The sequence below is a fragment of the Ursus arctos genome, unplaced genomic scaffold (genome assembly GCF_023065955.2).
Source record: "Ursus arctos isolate Adak ecotype North America unplaced genomic scaffold, UrsArc2.0 scaffold_1, whole genome shotgun sequence".
Classification (NCBI taxonomy): Eukaryota; Metazoa; Chordata; class Mammalia; order Carnivora; family Ursidae; genus Ursus; species Ursus arctos.
This window is the reverse complement of record NW_026622763.1, coordinates 72,416,896-72,442,181: the sequence shown is the minus strand read 5'-3', so window position 1 is coordinate 72,442,181 and position 25,286 is coordinate 72,416,896. Positions and strand designations below refer to the sequence as shown.

Below are 25,286 nucleotides of genomic sequence, written 5' to 3'. Positions count from 1 at the left end.
ATATTGCCAGCCGCTGTGTATACCCTTCTCTTAAGAGTGAAAAAATAAAAAGCCACTTTGCTGTGTAGAAGTGCCTTCCTTATGTGCTTCATAAAAACCACATAAAATGTTCAAAGGTTAGAGGAGCGAGCGGCTGCTGTATTTATAAGACAAATAAGTTCACTATCACCCCCGAGGAAGCTTGAAGACGTGATTCTCAAGGGTCTTTGGTACCATGCATGAAAATGGAATCATTATTTTCTGACTCCCCCTGCTCACGTCATTGACTCCCACCTCCAGCCGGTCCACTGGTTATAAGTAACCATGAATTGCCCTGCAGATTGTAAACAGGGTAGCCAAGGAGGGCCAGCCAAAGCCCAACTCCAGGTAAGCTTTATTAGCCCTTCCTGTATGTTTCATTTCCACCTCACACATTGGGGTGGGAGACAATCTATGCTTATGCTGGTGTGTTGTGTGTCTGTCTCAGACGTGTGTGTACAGTATATTTCTCAGTTTGGGGTATATTTTTTCTTTTCTTTCTTTTCCTCCACCTCCTCCTCCTCATTGTCCTTTTTCATTTATCAAGACTGCTCTCTTAACACTTAAGTAATTCAAGGTTTTTTGCTTAAGAATTGCGCTTTCTTTGATGACAACAAAGTGCATTTTTTCAAAGATGAAAAGGCATCCTCGGACTTTCTAGGTGGTATTCATAATTGCTTTGCTTATCACTGTATAATGTTCTCATCATCATGGACTCATTTGAGGTAATCAACTGGATTTGGGGGGTTTTCATTTGCAAATGAATGTGGAAAAAAAAGAGGGCTGCAAAATTTAAGGGAACCAATATACTATTTCTTCCAGCTTGTCTCTCTTTAAAAATACTTCCTCTCTTTTCCACTTTTGCCCTCCGTTCTCTCCTCCCTTCCCCACTTTCACCTTCTCTGTCTCCTTCCTCCTTTTTCTTTTCTTTCTTTCTCTCTTCTCTCTCTAACCATCGACATCTCCCCATCCTTCCTTCTACTCAGTTTCATCCCACCATGCCGAAAGCATTCCTGCTGCTGTGTGTTGCCCTGGTGCTATTTGGGCTTGTGCATGGAGCCACGCTGAGAAACAAAGATAACTGGAAGTCACTCAACAACCCCAGAAACCGAGATCTGGTAAGCGCATACACTGGGATATGCTGGGCTACAGGCTTCTCTCTGGACCTGTGCACACTCCCCTGGGCTAGTGGAGCACGGTGGAGAGGAGGCTGCCAAGTGCCAAGAAGATTCCTTAACATGACTGGTCAAGGGCTTTGCTAGCCTAGTGGCTGGGATCCTACTGTTCTTCTGGCCAATTTACATCTGTTTCTGTAAGGAGAAACAAATTTATATTTAGAGATGATTTTATACACATACAACACATTACATTTGTAAATGATCTTACATACACATTGACTTTATAGCCTAGATTTCTCATAAATATACAAAATCAAGAGCATAGCAGGGAATTGATTTTTGTTCAGATTGAACTGATGATAAAACAGATTCTCATGTGACCAGCACATGCAAAACTCAATTGCAAAAACTGAAAATTGACCTTATCAATTTATCAGGCATTATTTTCTCTCTCTTTCTTTCTTTCTTTCTTTCTTTCTTTCTTTCTTTCTTTCTTTCTTTCTTTTTTAGATTTATTTTTAAGTAATCTCGACATCCAACATGGGGCTCAAACCCACAACCCCAAGACCAAGAGTTGCACCTTCCACTGACTGAACCAGCCAGGCGCCCCCTACCCCAGGCATTATTTTCAATATAATGTTATCTAGGAAATAGAATTCAAAACATCAGCAAAAATTCTCTTTTAAAAATATGCCAAATACAATAAACATGCTGACATTACTGTTTCAAAATAAGTTTCCATAAGGAAACTAACGTGAAATATAACAATATAGGGTTAAAACAACTAAGTAGCCCTTTCAAGCTTCTGTGTATCCATTTCCTGAAGGAAAGCTGAAAAATGCACATGTAAGGTGTAGAAAACAATGCCTGGGAGCTCACCGTCAGTCAGAGAGGAGGCAAGGAGCTCTGATCACTGTGAAATTCAATTTAATCTCTCACCTAAGTGGTTCAGAGGTGGTTTATAACAAACCCTCTGACCGTGATGCTGTTAAATAATTGATATTTCTCTCTCAATCTCCACCAAGAATGTTGAATTATCTTGTGTAGGGTTGAAATGTCAGAAAGAAGGCAGGTAAATTTAGGACAGTGGAGGGTGATGTAGGAAAGAACGTTAGGGTTCGAAGCCAACAGCCAAGAATTCTTGAGATGTCTTTGGTGCAAAAAGGTGATTTTCTTAAAGCACAGGAACAGGACCCATGGGGAGAAAAGCCGCACCAGGGTCATGAGGAGTACCCCATTATATACTTTCAAGGTGAGAGGCGGGTAGGGGTAGGGTAAATCTCTAAGGAATTTTAGAAGCAAGCCTTCCAGGATCTTGAGGGGGCTAGCTATTGTTGGGAAAAGGTCATTTATTACTGTCTAATAAAACCTGAGTCATGAGACCCTTTAGATGTATATCGGTGATCAAATGCTAGGGGGATGATTGCCAACATGAATCTTGGGGGGTTGAGATAAAGGAAGTTTCCAAAGAAATTTTTATATGTTAAAGTAGATTTACAGAATCCTGGGGGTTGGGCTAAAATTGCCTTTTGCCCTTAGCAAAGTATCAACATTGAGGCAGCTAAGTCCCTAGAGGAATGTCACTCTGCCTGTTTCAAGGACTAGTTAATGGGTTGTAAGTAGTAAGGAAATTTAATAATTTTTCTTCTGCCTTTGATTCCCACATCAGAGGGGAAGGAGGAGAAGTAGTGGAAACTATTTCTGGGTTTTCCACATCCTGTCTCCTAGATTAGCCCTCAAGTCAATTCACAGAGGAAAAAAGAGAGGGGGAAAATATCCGTGTTTGAGTATTTTTGATGTTTAATTTACATATGGCATTGAACACTTTCTTTCTCTCTTCAGTTTTTCAGAACCCTTCAGGCATATTTTAAGGGAAGAGGTCTTGATCTTGGAAGGTTTCCGAACACTTTCTTCATGAGTGAGAATCCTAGACCTCTCTCTTTCCAATCAGAACTTCTTGCTTCTGCATTTGCAGATTATGAAGAGCAGAAAAACTCCTTTTCTAATTACCTCAAAGGCTGAATGTTTCCTCTGAACACAGGTAAGATACCCCTTTATTCCCAAGATCTGTCCAGTTATACAGCTCAGTCATAAAGAGATTTTGAAAGTATTTATTTGAAAAATGATTTTATTTTCTCATAGAAATATGTGCTCACTTATGATAATACCCATCACTATTAATATTTGGATTTGGTTCATGTATTTCATGGTCTGGTTTTAAAAAGAAATAATAGTTGGGGTACCCTGGTGACTCAGTTGATTAGGTGTCTGACTCATGATCTCAGCTCAGGTCTTGATCTCAGGGTCATGAGTTCAAGCCCCACATGGGGACTTAAGAAAAAAAAAGAAATGATAGCTTATGATTTTTGAAGCATAGTTTTCTGGGAAGAGATATATTAAAAGAATTATCACTCTTTTTTTTTTTCTTTAAAGGAATCTCTATGCTCAACATGGGGCTTAAACTCAATCCTGATGTTAAGAGTTACCTGCTCTACCAACTGAGCCAAACTGGTGCCCTAAAATTATCACTCTGAATAGGATCAGTAAATACAGTGGAATACTACACACTTTTACCTATCTTTTTTTCATACCAGGTCATATAGCTAAGTTATGTGGAAAATCACACGTAAAGAGAAATATCAAATAATGCAGTTGGAACTTAATAGAAAGAAAAGTTTTAAAAAATGATTCTACTGGGAAAAAAGTAATAAACATATATTTGAACTTGAACTTCCTCACCCAGAGCAAAAAAAAAAAAAAAAAAAAAGTAAAATACTATTAAAGATAGCATTTTCCTCATAGAAAAAAAAAACAGAAATTTATTTATGTTTAAGATTTGAGTTTTATTGTTCTTATTACCTTACCATGCCTATCAAATAAATATTTACCATTAAAAAAAAACAGGTATGGTGCACTCCAAGAAAATACATAGTGATTCTAGTCTATTAGCTTTTTGTTTGGCTGAATAATAAAGGGAACTGAATCATAATTAAAATCTATTCCCAGGGGCACCTGGGTGGCTCAGCTGGTGAAGCGTCTACCTTCGGTTCAGGTCATGATCCCAGGGTGCTGGGATCGAGTCCTGCATTGGTCTCCCTGCTCAGCAGGGCACCTGCATCTCTCCCTCTCCCCCTGCTGTTCCCCCTGCTTGTGCTTTCTTGCTCTCTCTCTCAAATAAATAAATATTTTAAAAATTTAAAAAATAATAAATAAAATCTACTCCCACTCTTCCACAAGCTAGGGATGAAATTGGGAGGAAGTATACCACTGTTACACTTTACTGTGCGTATGAAAGGGTTTTGATTATCAGTTCCTTTTTAAATGTGATGATTTTTTAAAATAATGATTGTTATTCTAACAGGAAGATGCAATTCACCATGTGGCATATGCACTTAACAGCTCCTACAATGAGAAATAAAACAGAATAAATAGAAAGATGTTAATGAAGGGTCCCTTGACTATTTTTCACACTTAGGCCCTAGGCTATTAGACACTAAAACAGAATAGTTGTTAATACCACAGTACCCGCTTCGTTATGAGACAGAATTGCATACAAGTTGGTTGTAAGCCTTGGCTTCTTCATTTATAAATTGCAGAACTGATCTCAAACTCACAGAAAGTATCAGAGAAAATATCAAATAAATAACATCACATGAGCATATAATGCGGTAATGTTTAAGGGCAGGAAACAGAGAAAGCACTCAGCTGGTAGTATTGTAATGTAATAGGAGTTGTTCAACTTTATGAGAGAAGCTAAGCTTCTATCTGGAGAATATTTCATAATTACATGCACTCCTTTCCTAACATCTCTAATTCGAAAAGAAAAACAGGGGCGCCTGGGGGGCTTAGTTGGTTGAGCAGCTGCTCAGGTCGTGATCTCAGCATCATGGAATCAAGCCCCATGTCGGGCTCTCCACTCAGCAAAGAGTCTGCTTAAGACTTCCTCTCCCTCTTCCTTTGCCCCTCTCCCTGCACTCTCTTTCTCTCTCTCAAATAAATAAATCTTTAAAAAAAAGATAAAGGGCCGTTGTGTTGCCTGCATAGTCTTCACTTTCTACTTTATGATAACATTTTCTTGTTCTTTCAGGTGTCTGGCTATTTTAAAACTACAGATGAAGCTTCTCATTAGAAAAATTCAGTCATGGGCATGGCTAAACCTTTCCCCCCCTCTACTTACTTGTCAATTTACAATGATTTTATTCTACATTTCCAGATTTACATATATATATATAGATTGACCTTTGGGACATATGCATCTTATGTGCATAGTTTTGGAGTCTTTTTTCCACTCTATAAACCATAAACACTGTTAGAGCACTGCCCCTATTTGTAAGAGTGACACGAACCCGCAGAGTCAGAAGAGATGGTGATCTTGTAAATTACATTTCTTTTAAGCTTCCCTTTAAAACTTGATGCTAATTACCTTTAATTAATGTTTTTATTTGAAAGAGACTGTGCTCATTTTTACTATAGTTTATTATATGTAATAGAGATTTGGGTTAACATTGTCTTTTTCTTGAAAAGCAGATGCATTCCCACTTTCAGCATATGTTATTGAGAAACCTCACAGTTTCATACCAAGGGAGAAGAAGTGATAAATACCCACAATTAAGTCTAAATGGAAAGAAAAAAAACACTTGGATTCTAGGAGTTGTTAAGGTCTCTAGGAGATATTCCCTGCCGCTACACGAGATATCCTAGCCACACTCCAGCTCTGGTTTTTCTCCAGACACGCCCTTTAGAAGGGAGAGTAGAAATGGGTGGAATTTCCTTCTTTTATGACCAATCTTCTCCTCTCCCCACCAGCTCAGGCTGAATTATTCGATTCTCATATTTTCATTTGGAATAGCTACTGTTCTTATATCATTATGGAGAGCTGCATCATTTTCTCTGTAATTCCTACAAAAAGAACATTGTACTAGAATGCAAACATCGGTGTCCTAGTAATGTTAGTCTGTACTTTCCACAATAGTCTTCTGTGGCTTTTTTGTGGATCATTGATACTCAATATCAATAATAAAATATTTATGCAAAAATAGATTTCTGCATCTGGTTTCATTTGTTCTGGTTTTTTTTTTTTTAAGATTTTATTTATTCATTTGAGGGAGAGAGAGAGAGGGACAGCATGCACCAGCAAGGGGGAGAGTCACAGGGAGAGGGAGAAGCAAACTCCCGTTGAGCAGGGAGCCCAACGCTGGGGCACGATCCCAGGACCCCAGGATCAGGACCTGAGCCAAAGGCAGACGCTTAACTGACTGAGCCACCCAGGCAAACCTAATTTGTTCTAAGTAGTTGTATATGTGCCTGTTTTCCCTGGGGTGTTGTGAGGTCTTTGTGAGCAGAGATCATATCTAAGCCATTTTTATTTTCCAGCACCTAGCACAATGCTCTGCATGTAGCACGTGTTCAATAGCTATGTCTTGAAGTGAAGTGAAGGTGTGCTATTCTGCTATTATTCACACAGTAATAGAAGTTGCTTCTAGTTAATGTCAAGATTATGTTTCTACCATTTAAAAGATATAAGTGATTACTGATGGTGAGCTATTCCTCATAAAAATATAAGCTATTCAGATAAAGGGTAGAGTGGTAAGGAGTGTTTTATCACTGTCCAGTTCTATTCAAGTACTAGAGGCTGCTTTTCCCTTTCCCTTTTACCACTCCCGCCTTGGGTGTCAATACCTCCACAAAGGGAATGCTTATGTTTCAGGACCTTTGAAAAGGAAAAGCATCCACATGGACTTCTAGCTAGGAGCTTACAAAGTCTCAAGGCAGGAGCATGCATCCTTCTTCTGTAAAACTCCTCACCATTGGTAGGTAGCTGTTGATGGAAGGCCTGCACTCCGTACTGACTAGAGTTTCTTGGTGGTGATGCTATTGGCAACTGGGGAAGGACATACAAGTCTCCACTTGTATGACCATTTAGCACACCTGGTCTTCAGACACTGTATATCAGTCATTTCCCCACTCCTGCCCCATTATTTTGAAAACCAAAACTTCCCTACACACATTTCTAAAAGCCCACTGGGGAAGTGATTTTTATCTTGGCTGAGAGCCATTGCTAGGAAAACAGCAGAAGTGTCATGTTTCCTCCAATGAAAATGAATGTTTTGCATGTGATCCAGGTTCTCAAGGGGCCCATGGTAATTCTTTACATAGGTCTCTGACAGCCTTTCAACACTGACTCTGTTTCTCTTTGATGAGTACCCCATTCTCAGGACATGACCAGTCATCCCCTACCCCAGATCTAGGGTAGTCAAGAACTGTTAAGGGTGTGAAGTTCTCTACTTATAAGCCGCACGCTATCCTACTACAATTTCAGATTCTGTCAGACATGTGAGACTCTTGGGCTGAGGCAACAGACTTTATAACTCATGGTGCTGCAGGCAGCATGAGTTTTACGTCCACATTGGTTCTCCTTGTCCCCCAAGTATCATGGGAGCCACATGGAGGTGCGTTCAAGTATATACTGCATACAAGTGGGTTTGTGCCATAGCTGAGGAACCCCAAACTTAGGAAATTCCCACTTTTATAAAGGGCTACTAGCAACATGCCCAACCTTTGCCCCAGAAGGGCAATATTTATTGTACTTGTCAGAAAACAAATCCATTCTCTGCCCCAGAGAAAGATAATTTCTCTGTCATTCAAGGTTGTTTGTTCTACAGACATCTTTGAAAATATAGCCCAGATTGAAAGTTATCACAAGCTTTTGCAGAGAAATGAGATAATTATGGAAAAATTATCTCCCCAAAAGGGTCACACCCTTCCATTTCCTCTCCTTGACAAGGAGAAAGGATGGAGTCATCTTCTTCTTGTGTACTCTTAATTCTATTGTCATAGCACAAATTCAATGTTCTGCTTTCTTCAGACATTCCATTTTGATTCCCAAAAGCAGTCAGAAAGTCTGAAATGTTTCTTCTTGCTATTTTCGTTACTTCTAGAACAATTCCGCTTCATCTCAAAGTAATGCGGATGCCTCTGACTCACCAGGGGACAAATCACTTACAAGGAAGTGGAGAAAAGACAAACAGAAAGATTACAATTTTTTAAGATATATTGCTGTAGTCTGAGTTGTAAAAGAACTTTCGTGTCTACAAGGTGTTCCATAGCAGTGTTTAAAACCAAATTCATCTTGCTGGACATGTCTCCAAAGCAAGGGAAATAGAGGCAAAAATGAACTACTGGGACTTCATCAAGATAAAAAGCTTTTGCACAGCAAAGGAAACAGTCAACAAAACCAAAAGACAACCAACAGAATGGGAGAAGATATTTCCAAATGACAAATCAGATAAAGGGCTAATATCCAAAAGTCTATAAAGAACTTATCAAACTCAACACCCAAAGAACAATTAATCCAATCAAGAAATGAGCAGAAGACATGAACAGACATTTCTGCAAAGAAGATATCCAAATGGCCAACAGACACGTTAAAAAGTGCTCAACGTCACTCAGCATCAGGGAAATACAAATCAAAACCACAATGAGATACCACCTCACACCAGTCAGAATGACTAAAATTAACAAGTCAGGAAACGGCAGATGTTGGTGAGGATGCAGAGAAAGGGGAACCCTCCTACACTCTTGGTGGGAATGCAAGTTGGTGCAGCCACTCTGGAAAACAGTGTGGAGGTTCCTCAAAAAGTTGAAAACGGGCGCCTGGGTGGCTCAGTCGTTAAGCGTCTGCCTTCGGCTCAGGGTGTGATCCCAGGGTCCTGGGATCGAGCCCCTGCATCAGGCTCCCTGCTCCACTGGGAGCCTGCTTCTTTCTCTCCCACTCCCCCTGCTTGTGTTCCCTCTCTCACTGGCTGTCTCTCTCTCTGTCAAATAATAACATCTTAAAAAAAAAAAGTTGAAAACAGAGCTACCCTATGACCCAGCAATTGCACTACTGGGTATCTACCCCAAAGGTACAAAGGTAGTGACCCGAAGGGGCACCTGCACCCCAATATTTATAGCAGCAATGTCCACAATAGCCAAACTATGGAAAGAGCCCATATGCCCATCGACAGATGAATGGATAAAGAAGATGTGGTATATATATATATATATACAATGGAATATTACGCAGCAATAAAAAAAGAAATCTTGCCATTTGCAATGAAGTGGATGGAACTAGAGGGTATTATGTGAAATAAATCAATCAGAGAAAGACAATTATCATATGTTCTCACTAATATGTGGAATTTAAGAAACAAGTCAGAGGATCATAGGGGAAGAGAAAGAAAATGAAACAAGATGAAGAGGGAGACAAGCCATAAAAGATTGTTAATCTTACGAAACAAACTGAGGGTTGCTGGAGTTGGGGCAGGATGGGGCAACTGGTTGATGGACCTTGGGGAGGGTATGTGTTGTAATGAGCACTGGGTATTATTTAAGCCTGATGAATCACAGACCTGTACCCCTGAAACAAATAATATATTATATGTTAATTAATTGAATTTAAATTTAAAAAATTAAAAAATAAAATCCATTTTGAAGTCAAAAAAATTAAAAATAATAAAATAAAAATAAAATTTAAAAAACCCAAATTCAAACTTTAAAGTAAACTTTAAAAATCCTATTGGTTTATTCAATGAACCATAAGTTGGGCATCATCTAACAAATAGAAAGGAGCTCCAAAGAGCTGTACAAAATGAAAGCCTTTTGTAGCTAGAAGAAGGTGGACAAGGAAGTTACTAGCAGAGAGTGGATTATTTGTGGCAAGGTCACCTCCTTTTAGTGGACAGCAGAGGTCTTTCATGCAGTGAGGTCACCTCACTAGTGCTGACCAGGTAATTACCGATTGACCAGTTTAAGATTCCACTCCTGAGGGGTGCCTGGGTGGCTCAGCCACCCTTTGGCTCAGGTCATGATCTGGGGTCCTGGGATTGGGCCCTACATTGGGCTCCCTGCTCAGCGGGAAGCCTGCTTCTCCCTCTCATACTCCCCTTGCTTGTGTTCCCTCTCTTGCTGTCTCTCTCTGTCGAATAAATAAATAAAATCTTAAAACAAAAAAAATTCTACTCCTGAGAGAGGTTGAAACTGTAACTAAGTTAGGTATTAAGTCTTGGTTTTGTGATGTGGGTTTAGCACAAGTGATTCCATTTTGGTGTTGTCTCTTTATCAACAGAATAAAAGCTGTCCTTCCACCCCATGCTCCCTGTTCTCTATTCTGCCCAACATGAATCTACAGCTTCACAAGTGTTATTCCATCTTCGAGGGAGCTAATAATGAAACAACTTGGTCTAAGCCATCTGGGTCTTAGGAGGGAGTTCTTATGAGGTGAGCATCTTTCCTGCTCTTGACTCCCTTCTTTTCCCCTAGGAGAGTTAGGACCAGACCCTTGACTTCTCTTAGGTGCAGTTCCCTGATTGCCTGGAGAAATTCAGGGGATAATTTCCCTATGAATGATTTCTGTTGAGAACCTTAATCCAACCCACCCTGCTAGCCTCCATATTTTATGCCCAAGTAGAGTCTTGAGGATTCTTCATCATGAGAAAGGGAATGACTTCTAGCCGTGAGGTATTTTTCTCTCACCTGGAAGTCTTGGAGTCACGGCTCTCATGCTGCCGTCATTCCGTTGCTTATTCTCATCTGGATTGTAAGAAAGAGGTACTAATGGCTAAGTGACCGGCTCCTTGTAACTTGTCTTTAAACTTAGCTTTATGTCAAGATGCATTCCCCATACCTCAACGCTTTCCCATTTCCAACACACTTTGAATTCCATCTAATTTAATTCATAAATGTGTTTTGAGCACAGATTACTAGAGTTCACAAAGATGCATCAGGTAGTACTGTTCTCAAGAGGTTGATAGTGTCTCTAGAACAGGACAGCGGAAAAATAGTTACAATACAAGGTAAAATACAGAGCATAGGAGTGTTCAGGAGGTGAAGAATAGTTGTACTGAAGGGAGGCCATATACCATATTAATTCCACGCATGACATTTGGGGTCAGATAGGCCAAGGTTCACATCCTGGCTCTGTAGCTTATTAGATAATATGGGACTTTGGCTTTAAGAATAGCAACATCCGTTTTTAAGGATTATTTTGAGCTACGTATGTAATATGCATAAGCCGGTACACGGCCTATAGTAAATGGGCAAGAGTGTATGGTAATCACATTAAACACTTGATTCTTTCTAAAAGTTTGCTAAGAAAAGAAAACTTAGGTACGACTGATAGGTGGAACATGAAGTCCTGATATTTACGGACTGAGAGGGGGCCTGAGGAAAGGGAGTTTGAGGATTCGTGGAAGACAGGAAAACTGATGGTGCCGTTGGTGGAGGAGATGAGATTTCGAGCACAAACTGCCAGAGGACTCTCGCCTTCCGTGCCAGGAGAAAAATGGAAAGTGTAACGTACGTGGCAGTGCAGATGGTTCAGTTAAGAAAATAATCACTACAGCAAACTTGAAATTAAAGAACAAACATTCAGAAAAGGAAATGGATTGGGAGTAAGAATCCTACTGAAGAATTGAGGGAAACGATCTAGATTAAGGAAAATTTCTTTAAAGCTTTTTTTTGTTTTTTAACTCCCCAGTCATCTTAAATAGGAGGTCTAAGCCAGCGCCGCACGCCAGGCCCGGACTACCGGACTCCGCCCAGAAGATCCCACTCGCGTCGCCTGGAAGGAAGCCGGACCAGATGCTCCCGCGGAACCCGAGCGCGGCGGCTGCAGCGCCAGCCGGGCCCGTTTTCCAGGAGAACGCCGTGTCGCTTCTCTCGGCGCCCCGGAGCAGGATAAAATCTTGCTTTTCCGGTTCTCTCCCCCGGTTCCTGGTGCTGTATAGCTGCACCCCGCAGACATGTCGGGTTTCAGTCCGGAGCTCATCGACTACCTGGAAGGGAAGATTTCCTTTGAGGAGTTCGAAAGGCGGAGAGAAGAGAGAAAAACCCGCGAGAAGAAAGTGAGGCGATGCTAGGCCAGGATTCTCCTGTCTTGTCGCCCTAATACACCTAGGTGTTGGGGACCCAGAGGGCCCCATTTGTTGTGATGGGGCGGGCCGGAACTCCCAGCAGCTGCTAACCCTTCTTACCCAAACCCCGGTTCTCACCTCTCATCCTTGTGCTAAGCTTCTCTTTAAAAATTTCCCCCACCAAAAAGCTTGTTTCTGTGGTAACCTCTTCTCTCCCTCTGTCTTTCTCCCCACCCCCCTCCTCCTTCACCCCGTCAGTTTCTGTTTCTAGTCGTAGCTTTGCCGCTAAATTTTTTTCTGAGTGCGGGTGAGCAGCTCACGTCCCTCCTTTACGCGGCAGTTAATTTCTCAACCGAGGGCCAGTTTCTGACACATCTCCCAGTGGTGTGATGTAATCTTCCACAAAACGAATTTTCTTGTCTGATAACAGAATCTTCACTCACATAATTTTTCATACTTTAGAATATCTGAACTTTCCTTATCTTCTCGCTTATATGAAGTCCGAGGGAAAATAAAAATAATCGCACCCTTTGAAATTAACTGGTGGCTTCTTTCCTAATTCATGCAGCTAATCATGATCCATCTCTTTTCATTTAAAAAGTAGGATACAATGTGTAGATTCATGAAATCATCAAGGTATTTTAAATTATTTTTTACAAGTAACTGATGCAGACAGCCATGCGGATGAGATCTAACTCTGAAATGCTTTGACTATTCAAATTTGGATTCCACTTACTGTATGTGTTTGCAGAGCTCAAGTTTTATAGAAAATGAGGGAAATGCTCTATTCCCAACTGGAGAAAACGAAATCTGCATTATTTTTTGGAATCTTTAATTTTCAATCACAGAGTCTTCAGGAAAAAGGAAAGTTATCAGCTGAAGAAAACCCAAATGACTCTGAAGTTCCATCATCATCAGGAATTGACTCCACCAAATCACGAGGCAAAGATGTCAACGAAGGTATGTTAAAATCATTTGCCACCTGTACTAAATATTAAGTACCTAATAATTTAATGAAAAAATTATTTTTCCATTGCAGTGGTATTTTGTTGTTGATTACCTGGTCTATCAGTAGCATAGTGCATGGTGTATAATAGGTGCTCAATAAATATTTGTGGAGTTATTGAATATGGTGATGGTTACTTTTGTGGGTTATTTTTGTGGAGGAGTGTTTCTTTTTTTTTTTAAGATTTATTTATTTAAAGTGAGCATGCACATGCCCTAGTCAGGGGAAGGGGCAGAGGGGGAGGGAGAGAATCCTCAGGCAGACTCCCCACTGAGTGCAGAGCCCCATGCCATGGATCCCAGGACCCTGAAATCATGAACTGAGCCAAAATCAAGAGTCAGTCGCTTAACCAGCTGAGCCGCACAGGTGCCCTGTGGAAAAGTGTTTCAAATTGACATCAGTATTTGGGAGCCTTTTTGGAGTCACTGTTTTTTAAATTGGCTCTTTCAGTTACTAATTACTTCCAGACTGTACTTCCCCAAGTTGTAATGGTTTATACTTCTATACAAAGTGGCTTCCAAACCACTGCTTTAGTTATAGGAGATAAGATTGAAATGCCAGAGTGGAAGTCCTGTTGGCTGCCCAGATGGGTCCTTACACACAGTACAGGTGTCTTGTTATGCTGCCTCATTCTAGGATCCAGTCCTCAGCTCTGCATGTCCAGATACTGGATTTAGTTAGTCCCAAACTAATTAAAGCCATCAGAGTCTAATTGATGAACTAGTATGCAAATTCATTAATTTCTAATGATCGATATACCTTCCTAGTCATCAGAATACTGATAATAGTTCATAGTATCTATTTACCCGTGACAAGTTACATGGGATACTGAACTATCAATTAGAGTAACTTTGTGTATAGTGTCTGATTGAGAACTAAATTGAACTTTCTAATTCTAGGGAGTAGAAGTAGAGGCTTCCCCCTCCCCCACCCCCCGCAAACAGCTCTCTTTACACAGAGAATATATACTAATAGGATAGACAGAAAATAAGCTTTATTCCTGCCTCCTTATGACCAAGGGGAGAAAAAAGGGCAAAAAGGAGAGCAAATTGGGGTTATAGTTTCTTACCTTTTCAGGCAAGTGGGGTGGAAAAGGGGGCTGAAGTTGTTCTAATAACTTGTGGGTCTTTCCTTATCAGCTGAGGGGAGGAATAGCTCTTCCATCATCAGGTCTTTGAGGTATAACAGTAGTAGCAGGCACCACTGGGTGCCTCCCAGTCCTGGTTGACTAAAGCTGCCCCTGAGAAGTGGCCGTCAGGCCCTCCCTTAAAAAAAGGGACTGAGTCTATTCTTGCTCATCAGGAGCAGTCAGGCATACATGTATTAGATTGCCTCAGTTCAAATAATCCCATCAGTCCTTTTAGGATATAAAGCTCCCCATTTCCTGGGAAGGAATCATCCCAGAACACTGTCAGGACCCTTGGTGAGTGTGAACATATATTCAGAACAAAAGAAGGGTAAGTTTTGAACAAATTTGACAAAGTCTCCTAATTGGAATATATGACCACCAGAATTAATTGTCTTTTTTTTCCTGTACATTATTGAATATCACTGTTAAATTCTTGCTCTTGAGTACCTTTCCTACACACCATGCAAATAGGGCCTTCTTTTAATCTAATTTTCAGTTCATTATTGCTGATAGAAAAACTACAGTTAATTCTTGTGTATTGACCTTGAATCCAGGAACCTGGCTTAATTCATGTATTCTGGCAGTTTGTACATACATTCTTTTGGATCTTCTATGTACATAATCACATCATTTGTGAATAATGACAGTTTTATTTCTTCTTTCCATCTTTATGCCTCTTCTCTTCTACATTATCCAGGACCTCCAGCAAAATGTTGAAAGGAGTGGTGATAGCATCCTCCCTCATCTTATTTCTAATAACTGAATAATTCACCATTAACTGTGTTTGTGGAAAGTTTTTTGTAGATACTGTTTATCAAATTCAAGATATTCCCTTCCATTTCTAGTTGACTAAGAATTTTTATTAGAAATGAGTATTGGATTTTATCAAATGCTTCTCCTTATCAAAATGATCACATGATTTTTTTCCCTTTTTTTTCTATTACTGGAATAAATTTTATTGATTGGCAGTGTTATATCTTACACATTTCTCTTTATATTTATTTTGGATATTCAGAATTCTTGAAGATGATTGTTAAGATTTCATGAGAATAATTATTTGTTGCTCAAAATATGTGGGTTTTTAAAAAATTTTGTCCTTCCTTAAACGTATTCACTATCTCATTTATCCAGCATCCTCAATGTGTCTTTCTTCAGGAGAAATGTCAGATGGAGTCAGTAAGTCAGTTCACAAGGTCTTTGCTTCCATGCTTGGAGAGAATGAAGATGATGAGGAGGAAGAGGAAGAAGAGGAGGAGGAGGAGGAAGAAACACCTGAGCAACCCACTGCAGGCGATGTGTTTGTACTAGAGATGGTTCTCAATCGTGAAACCAAGAAAATGATGAAAGTAAATACTTATTTTAGTATTTATAAATGGAATATAAAAATGTGACATAGTAATTGAAAAAGAAATCTTTAAATTATACATATATTTGGAAAGAATTCAAACTGTGAGAAAGGAAAAATGAGACAACTGTTACTGGTTTCTTATGTTTCTTTGTAGAGATTTTTGAAAATGCAAAACCTCAATTATGCATGTGTCAAAATATACTATGGTTTTGCTATTAAAAAGTTCATATTATAACTTGACATATTTTTTTAAAGATTTATTTATATACGAGTGTAAGAGCGCATGTGTGTGCTTGGGCAGGGTTGTTGGGGTGGGGGAGTGGGGAGGGAGAGGATCTCAAGCAGACTCCCTGCTGAGCACGGAGCCCCATGCAGGGCTCCATGTTATGACTGACCCTGAGATCATGACCTGAGCCGAAAGCCAAGAGTCAGACACTTAACGGACTAAGTCACCCAGGTGCCCCAATATAACATGGTATTTTTTTTAACCAAGTTTATTTTGAGTAGATAAATTTGAAGGAAGGAAGATCTTCATAGGTTATATTATAAGAAGTTTCCTGGCACGTAAATCCATTTGCAGCATCAGGTTCTACGTTTGTTATTATTCTAAATAGTAATTAGTGGTTCCTGATCACTTTGCTTTTTGCTTTCTTCATATATTTTCCTGTGCTTTGAACTTTATACTGTAGGAAGTTTGTTTTTGTTTTTTGTTTTAGTTTTCTGAGGTATTCCTTTTTGGAGAGTATTTTAGAATAATTTCTTTACCGAGATTAATTTTAGACTTTTTCCTGAAATACAGATTTTAATGGTAATGAGTCAGTATTGTAGTCATTTAGTCCTTAGATTCTCAATTTACAATATTGATAAGTTTTAAAGGGAAATTTCATTTTCATTATCTTCTGCATTTATTAATTTGGTTGGAATTGAAATCTAAGATATTACTATATTTTAGCTAAATGTCATTTTTTTTTCTATGTAGGAGAAAAGGCCTCGAAGTAAACTTCCCAGGGCTCTGAGGGGTCTCATGGGTGAAGCCAACATTCGCTTTGCTCGAGGAGAACGTGAAGAGGCGATATTGATGTGCATGGAAATCATAAGACAAGGTGTTTTTTATGGGGATTATTGAGTATAGCAGTTTAATAGTGTGGCTTTTAAAATAAATGGAGGAGCGCTTCACTGTACTATTTGGAAAATATATTCAGAAGCTTGGAGGTGATTGTTACAACAGTGATATGCCACTTTCACATTGAGTAGAAGTCATTACCAAGAAAATGAAAATCTGAATATGGCTTAAAGAAATATTAATATTTATTGAACTCTACCAGGCTTCTTTTCTGTTTCTGTTTGTTTTTAATGTTTCATTTTGGGGTTTTAGACTTTTATAGCATTAGTCTTTTTTAAATATGGCCAGCACATGTTAAAACCACTTAAAAGTGTTCTTTTTTTTTTCTTTCACTTTCCAGATTAGTCACAGCTAGATTATTTTAATCTACTTTTTGGTAAAAGACACAGTATAAACTTTAAACTGTAAATCTTGGGCATATGGAAGGATATCTTAAGAAGTGACTTTTTGACTAATCACTTATATTTATTATTTTGGTTTCCTGGTGTGTTGCCAAATAATGCCCTGCATAGTGGCTTGGGTAGTTGTAATACAGGGAACTCTTAATTTATCTTTTCAATATTTTGGCATTTCCTTTTATCTGGGTGAGGGTCCTTTTAGAAGTCTTTTTTTCTTTGTTTTATTTTTTTTATCATGATAAATGTACTCTTTAATCCCCATCTCCAGTTTCCCCATCCCTCCACCCACCTCCCCTGTGGTAACTATCAGTTTGTTCTCTATAGTTAAGAGTCTGTTTCTTGGTTCATTGCTCTCTTTTTTTTCTTTGCTCATTTGTTTTGTTTCTTAAATTGCACATATGAATGAATCATAATGGTATTTGTCTTTCTCTGACTGATTTATTTCACTTAGCATCATACTCTCTTACTCTGTCCGTGTTGTTGGAGATAGCAAGATTTCATTCTTTTTTATGGCTGAATAATATTCCATTCTCTCCCTCTCTCTCTCTCATACACATCTTCTTTATCCATTCATCTAGCAATGGACACTTAGGTTGCTTCCATAGTTTGGCTATTATAAATAATGCTGCTATAAACATTGCAGTGTTTTTGTATTTTTTGGGTATAGTTCCTGGGTCCAAGGGTAGTTTTATTTTTAATGTTTTGAGGAACCTCCATACTGTCTTCCCTAGTGACTGCACCAGTTTGCATACCCACCAACAGTGCACGAGGGTTCCTTTTTCTCCACATCCTTGCCAGCACTTGTTGTTTCTTGTGTTTTTGATTTTATCCATTCTGACAGGTGTGAGGTGATACCTCATTATAGTTTTGCTTTCCATTTCCCTGATTTTGAGTGATGTTGAGCATCTTTTTATATGTCTATGGCCATCTGGATGTCTTCTTTGAAGAAATGTCTATTCATGTCTTCTGGCCATTTTTAAATTGGATTTTTTTTGTGTATTGAGTTGTATCAGTTCTTTATATGTTTTAGATACTATCCCTTTATTGGATATGTCATTTCCAAATATCTCTCCGTTCACTAGGTTGCCTTTTAGTTCTGTTGATTGTTTCCTTTGCTGTGCAGAAACTTTTTATTTTGATGTAGTCCCAACAGATTGTCTTTGCTTTTATTTTCCTTGCCTCAGGAGACATATCCAGGAAAATGTTGTAGCCAGTATCAGAGACATTACTGCCTGTGCTGTCTTCAAGGATTTTTATGGTTTCAGGTCTCACATGTAGGTTTAATCCATCTTCAGTTTATTTTTGTGTATGTTGAAGAAGGTGGTCCAGTTTCATTCTTTTACATGTAGCTGTCCATTTTTCCTAATACCATTTTTTGAAGAGACTTTTTCCCATTATATATTCATTCCTCCTTTGTTGAAGATTAATTGACCTTATAATTCTTGTTTATTTCTAGGTTTTCTGTTCTAGTCTATTGATCTATGTGTCTATTTTAATGGCACTACCACACTGTTTTAATTACTCCTGCTTTGAGTATAACTTGAAATCTGGAATTGTGATACCTCCAGTTTTACTTTTCTTTTTCAAGATTACTTTGGCTATTTAGGGTCTTTAGTGGTTCCATACAAATTTTAGGATTGTTTGTTCTAGTTCTATGAAAAATGCTATTGCTATTTTGATAGGGTTTGCATTAAATCTGTAGATTGCTTTGGGTAAGATAGACATTTTTTAAAAAGATTTTATTTATTTGAGAGAGAGAGAGAGAGAACGAGCAGGTGGGAGGAGCAGAAGGAGAAGGAGAAGCAGACTCCCTGCTGAGCAGGGAGCCCAATGCCAGACTCCATCCCGGGACCCTGGGATCATGACCCAGGCTGAAGGCAGATGCTTGACTGACTAAGCCACCCAGACACCCGGGTAGCACAGACATTTTAACAATATTTGTTCTTCCAATCCATTGAGCATGAAATGTCTTTTCATTTCTTTGCAATGTCTTGAATTTCTTTCATCTGTGTTTTATAGTTTTCACAATACAGGTCTTTCATCTCTTTGGTTAAGTTTATTCCTAAATATTTTATTGTTTTTGGTGTGATTGTAAATGGGATTTTTTTTGTTTTCTTCCTTTTTTTTTAAAGTAAGCTCTACACCCAGCATCAGGCTTGAACTCATGACTCTGAGATCTGGAGCCACGTGCTTTACCGACTAAGCCAGCCATGTGCCCCTGGGATGGTTTTCTTAATTTCACTTTCTGCTGCTTCATTAGTAGTGTATAGGAATGTGACAGATTGCTGTGTATCGATTTTGTATCCTGTGACTTGACTGAACGCATTTATCAATTCTAGTAGTTTTTTGGTGGAGTCTTTAGGGTTTTCTGTATATAGTATCATGTCATTTGCAAATAATGAGAGCTTTACTTCTTCCTTACCAATTTGAATGTGTTTATTTCATTATGTTTTCCAATTGCTGTGGCTAGGACTTCCAGTACTGTGTTGAGTGAAAGTGCTGAGAGTGGATGTCATTGTCTTGTTTCTGACCTTAAGGGAAAATCTCTCAGTTTTTCACCATTGAGTATGGTGCTGGCTGTGAGTTTTTCATATAAGGACTTTATTATGTTGAGGTATGTGCTCTCTAGACCTACTTTGCAGAGGGTTTTTAAATCAGGAGTTGATGTTGTAAACTTTGTTAAATGCTTTTTCTGCATTTATTGAAATGATCATGTAGTTTTCATCCTTTATCTTGTTAACAATCACGATTGTTTTGCAAATAAGGAACCACCCTTACATCCTGGGAATAATCCCATTTGAATGTATATGATTTTTAATGTATTGTTGGATTCGGTTTGCTCATATGTTGTTGAGGATTTTTGTATCAATATTCATGAGAGATAGAGACCTGTGGTTCTCTTTTTTTGTGGTGTCTTTACCTGGTTTTGGTATCAGGGTGATATTGACCTCATAGAGTGAATTTGGAAGTTTTCCTTTCTCTCGTATGTTTAGGAATGGTTTGAGAAAAGTAGGTATTAACTCTTTAAATGTTTGGTAGAATTTGCATATGAAGGTTTCTAGTCCTGGACTTTTTTTTTTTTTTTTTTTTTTGAGTTTTGATTATTGCTTCAGTTTCATTGCTGCTAACTGGTCTGTTCAAATTTTCTCTTTCTTCCTGCTTCAGTTTTGGTAGGTTGTATGTTCCTAGGAATTTATCCATTTCTTCTAAGTTGTCCAATTTTTTGGCATTTAGGTTTTCATAATATTCTATTACAGTTGTTTGTATTTCTGTGGTGTTGGTTGTTATTTCTCCTCTTTCATTTATGATTTTATTTGCATCCTCTTTTTTTTGATGAGTCTTGCTAAAGGTTTATCAATTTTGTTGATCTTTTCAAAGAACTAGCTTTTGTTCTGAATTATTGATCTGTTCTATTGTTTTTGTAGTTTCTGTATCATTTGTTTCTGCTCTCTTTTTTAAAATATTTTATTGTTAGATAATCTCTGCACCCACTCTGTGGCTCGAACTCACAACCCCGAGATCAAGAACTCATGCTCTACCCATTGAGCCAGCCAGGTTCCCTTCTGCTCTTATCTTTATTATTTCCTTCCTTTGCTGGGTGTGGGTTTTATTTGTTCTTTTTCTAGCTCCTTTAGGTATAAGGTTAGGTTGTTTATTGGAGATTTTTTCTTGCTTCTTGAGGTTGGCCTGTATTGCTATAAACTTCCCTTTTAGAACCACTTTTGCTGACTCCCAAAGATTTTAGACCACTGTATTTTATTTTCATTTATTTCCATGTTGGGTTTTTTTTGTTTTGTTTTTTTGTTTTTTGTTTCTTGTTTTTTTTTTTAAGATTTATTTATTTGACAGAGAGAGAGCTGGAGAGAGCACAAGCAGGGGGAGTGGCAGAGGGAGTGGGAGAAGCAGGCTCCCCGCTGAGCAGGGAGCCTGATATGGGGTGTGATCCCAGGACCCTGGGATCATGACCTGAGCTAAAGGCAGTCACTTAACCACCTGAGCCACCAGGTGCCCCATCCATGTAGTTTTTTATTTCTTCTTTGATTTCTTGAGTGATCCATTCATTGTTTGATAGCATGTTATTTAACCTCCATGTATTTATGCTCTTTCCAGATTTTTTCCTATGTTTGATTTCTAGTTTTCATAACATTGTGGTCAGAAAAGCTGCGTGGTATGACTTTGATTTTTTTGAATTTGTTGAGACTTGTTTTGTGGCCTAATATCTAATCTGTTCTGGAGAATGTTCCATGTGCACTCGAAGAGAATATATATTCTGCTGTTTTAGTATGGAAAGTTTTGAATATGTCTGTTAAATCCATCTGGTTCAGGGAGTCATTCAAAGCCACTGTTTCTTTGTTGATTTTCTGTTTGGATGATCTGTCCTTTGATGTAAGTGGAGTGTTAAAGGCCTCTACTCTTATTGTATTATTATTATGTCCTTTGTGTTTGTTATTAACTGTTTCATGTATTTGGGTGCTCCCATGTTAGGTGCATAAATATTTACAATTGATATATCTTCTTGTTGGATTGGCCTCTTTATTATTATATAATGTCCTTCTTTGTCTCTGTTACAGTCTTTGTTTTATTTCATATTATTATTATCATTATTTGTAATTTTAAAGTAATGCTTATACCTAATGTGGACCTGGAGCTTACAACCCTGAGATCAAGAGTTCAAGCTCTACTGACTAAGTCAGGTGCCCCACAGTCTTTGTTTTATTCAGAGAGTGTGCATGGAGGGGAGGGGCAGAAGAGGGAGAGAGACTCTGAAGCCCCTCCACTCAGCTGGAGCCTCACGTGGGGCTCGATCTCCCAACCTCGAGATCACGACCTAGCTGAAACCAAGAGTTGGACACTTTACTGACTGCATCACCCAGGTGCCCCTCCACAGTCTTTATTTTAAAGTCTTTTTTGTCTGATATAAGTATTGCTATCCTGGCTTTCTTTTGACCTCCATTTGGATGATAAATGTTTCTCCATCCCCTCACTTTGAATCTGCTGGTGTCTTTCAGTCTGAAATGAGTCTCTTATAGGCAGCATATAGATGGGTCTTATTTTTTTATCCATCTGCCACCCTACGTCTTTTGATTAGATCATTTAGTCTATTTACACTGAAAATAATTATTGATAGGTATGTATTTATTGCTCTTTTGTTACTTGTTTTGTGGTTGTTTCTATAGATTTTCTCTGATTCTTCCCTTGCTCTGTTTCATGGTTTGTTGGCTTTCTTTAATGCTCTACTTTGGTTCTTTTCTCTTTATTTATTTTTATCCCTATATCTATTACTTGTTTTTGATTTGTGCCATTAGATTTGTGTATAACATCTTCTGCATATAGCAGTCTATATGAAGTTGATGGTCACTTAAGTTCAAATCCATTCTTTACTCCTCTCCCCACCACATTTTAGGCATATGGTATCATATTTCACATCCTCTTATTTTATGAAACCTTGACTGATTTTTACAGAAATATTTATTTTTACTGCTTTTGTGTTTTTTACTTTTCATATTCTCACTTACATTCTTTCCTTCCCACTCAAAGAGTCCCCTTTAATATTTCTTGTAGGGCTGGTTTAATGGTGATGAACTCCTTTAGTGTTTCTTTGTCTGAGACACTCTTTATCTGTCCTTCTAATTTGAGTGATAGCTTTGCTGGACAGAGTGTTCTTGTCTGCACATTTTTCCCTTTCAGCACTTTGAATATATGGTAACACTTTCTTATGGCCTGTAAAGTTTTTACTGAAAAATCTGCTGATAGTTGTATAGCGTTTCCCTTGTATATAACGGTCTTCTTTACTCTTGCTGCATTTTTTTTAGGATTTATTTATTTATTTTAGAGAGAGAGAAAACGAGCAGGGGTTGGGCCAGAGGGAGAAGGAAAAAAGCAGACTCCCCGCTGAGCATGGAGCCTGCCGTCTGGTTTGACCTCACACACGACCTGAGCTGAAATCAAGAGTCAGATGCTTAACAAACTGAGCCAGGCACCCCTTCTCTTACTACTTTAAAAATTTTTTCTTTATCACTACTTTTTGCCATTTTAATTACTATGTGTCTGGGTGTGAACCTCCTTGGGTTGCATGTTGGGAGGATCTCTGTGCCTCCTGGATCTGGGCATTTGTGTTGTTCCCCAGATTAGGACAGTTTTCAGCTATTATTTCTTCAAATAAATTTTCTGCCCCTTTGTCTCTCTGTAATTCTTCTGAGATCCCTATAATGTGCATGTTATGCTTGATGGAGTCATTGAGTTCCCTAAGACTATTCTCAATTTACATAATTTTCTTTCCTCTCCTTTGCTCAGCTTGGTTACTTTCTAATACTATGTCTTCAAAGTTGTCAATTTGCTCCTCTGCTTCATTTAGCTTGTTGTTTATTCCATCAAGTGTCTTGTCTTTTCTTTTCTTTCTTTTCTTTTCTTTTCTTTTCTTTTCTTTTCTTTTCTTTTCTTTTCTTTTCTTAAGTAGGATCCCAACGTTGGGCTTGAACTCATAACCCTGAGATCAAGACTTGAGCTGAGATCAAGACTTTGATACTTAATCGACCGAGCCACCCAGGTGTCCCAACCATCGAGTATATTCGTAATTTCATTTTTTCCTGTTCTTATCTGTGATTGGCTCTTTTTTGTCTCTTTGTTAAGGGTCTCGCTGAGGTTCTCCACTGTTTTCTCAAGTCCAGTGAGTATCTTCATGATCATTATTTTAAATTCTCTGTCAGGCCTATAACTTATATCTGTTTTGCTTTGGTCTCTTGCTGTGGTTTGATCCTCTTCTTTCATTTAGGCTCTTCACTGTGAAGGTCTTATTTTTCACCCTTTTCCACACTACCGGCTTCCTCCCCACTGTGGATGGCCCCATCCATTTCTCTCCCAGACTGTGTCTTTGCCCTTCCTTCCTTCTTTGATGTGGCTTCTTCTCTACTTTTAATTGTGACATTTGTTCTGTCAGTCTTCAGATCATTTTCTGCATAATTTATGCTGAAATGAGTGTTATCTAGTTGTATCCATTGGATGAGGTGTGGTTAGGGTCCTCCTGCTCTACCGTCTTCCCAGCCAACCCTCCTGAAAATCTTGTTAAACATTTCCTGGATTGGGGGCACTTGGCCAGCTCAGTTGGTAGAGCATGCAACTCTAGATCTTGGAGTTGTGAGTTTAAGCCCCATGTTGGGTATAGAGCTTACTTAAAAAAAAATTTCCTAGATTACTCATTAGGATAATTTGAGGTCACTGCTTTTTCTTTTCTACCCCATCAGAAACAAAATTAACCAAACTTTTTCTTGAGGATGTTTTGTTTGGTTTCTACTTTCCAATATTACTGTTCCTTTATTCCAGTTTATAATTGTTTATTTTTAACAATTACCTTTGATTTTAATCCCTTGTGATCTTAGAACTTCATTTCAGAAACATTTCAGAAATGTAGATTAACTATTCACTATGATATCCTCAGTTTAGGTGCAGTTTAGTTATCCTTAGTCCATTCATCCCATACACGTGTGGTTGTTGGATCATGAAGATTAAACACTGATGTGATGATGCTCTTTCAGGTGAACTTGCTGAGTTATTGAGTCATGTTTAGCCTTAGCAAATGGGGATTTTTATGAGGGGTACATAATGGAGAGTAGAGGTTTTCATGAAATTACACTTTGCTCAGAGATAATAATACTGAAACACTAATCATGTGTAAACATGAAGTAAAGTATATTTAATCCGATGTTTATTCTTAATTCTATTAAATAGTTTGTATAATTCTGCTAGAGTGTTTTAAAGAGTGTTTAAACATTAAAAAAAAGGATCCATAGTTTGAACCGTGGGATTGACATCATCTCATGCCTCTTTCTTCAGCCAGTAGAATTTGTTTTTTTAATTCTTTATAGCTCCTCTGGCTTATGAGCCATTTTCTACTCTTGCTATGATATATGAGGACCAAGGTGACATGGAAAAATCTCTTCAGTTTGAGTTGATTGCTGCACACTTAAATCCTAGTGACACTGAAGAATGGGTTAGATTGGCAGAAATGTCTCTGGAACAAGACAATATTAAGCAGGCTATTTTTTGCTACACAAAAGGTAATTAAAATGTTTTTCTTATTTTGTTTGGTCAAATGTTACATAATAGATTGATAATTGTACTTGCTACTCTGGGGTGATGTTAGGTGAAGTAGATTTATTCCTTATATTCTGGCATCCGAGAGGTAAATATTTGGGGTCTCTCTCTGCTTTCTTGTTCATCAGCAACTTTATATTGTTAGCTAATACAGCACAAAAGT

General features: G+C 38.4%; 2 protein-coding genes across 3 annotated transcripts in view; both read left to right on the top strand.

Annotated features, from left to right (window-relative positions):
* The first annotated feature begins 1,016 nt into the window (after positions 1 to 1,016).
* On the top strand, positions 1,017 to 3,158 carry CUNH2orf66 (chromosome unknown C2orf66 homolog). Its single transcript, XM_026489500.2, has 2 exons — positions 1,017 to 1,136; positions 2,979 to 3,158. Exons 1-2 carry the CDS (start codon positions 1,017 to 1,019, stop codon positions 3,156 to 3,158), a joined length of 300 nt encoding a protein of 99 aa, XP_026345285.2.
* An 8,664-nt stretch (positions 3,159 to 11,822) lies between these two features.
* GTF3C3 (general transcription factor IIIC subunit 3) overlaps positions 11,823 to 25,286 on the top strand; it is a 38,551-nt gene continuing 25,087 nt past the window's right edge. The window contains exons 1-5 of one of the 2 annotated variants that reach the window (XM_026492276.4): positions 11,823 to 12,019; positions 12,877 to 12,988; positions 15,319 to 15,509; positions 16,491 to 16,614; positions 24,895 to 25,086. In XM_026492276.4, the coding sequence (XP_026348061.2) occupies positions 11,918 to 12,019; positions 12,877 to 12,988; positions 15,319 to 15,509; positions 16,491 to 16,614; positions 24,895 to 25,086 (721 nt within the window). In that variant the 5' untranslated portion in view covers positions 11,823 to 11,917. Of the gene's footprint in view, positions 12,020 to 12,876; positions 12,989 to 15,294; positions 15,510 to 16,490; positions 16,615 to 24,894; positions 25,087 to 25,286 lie in introns of both variants that reach the window. The other variant, XM_026492275.4, reaches the window with a different exon arrangement.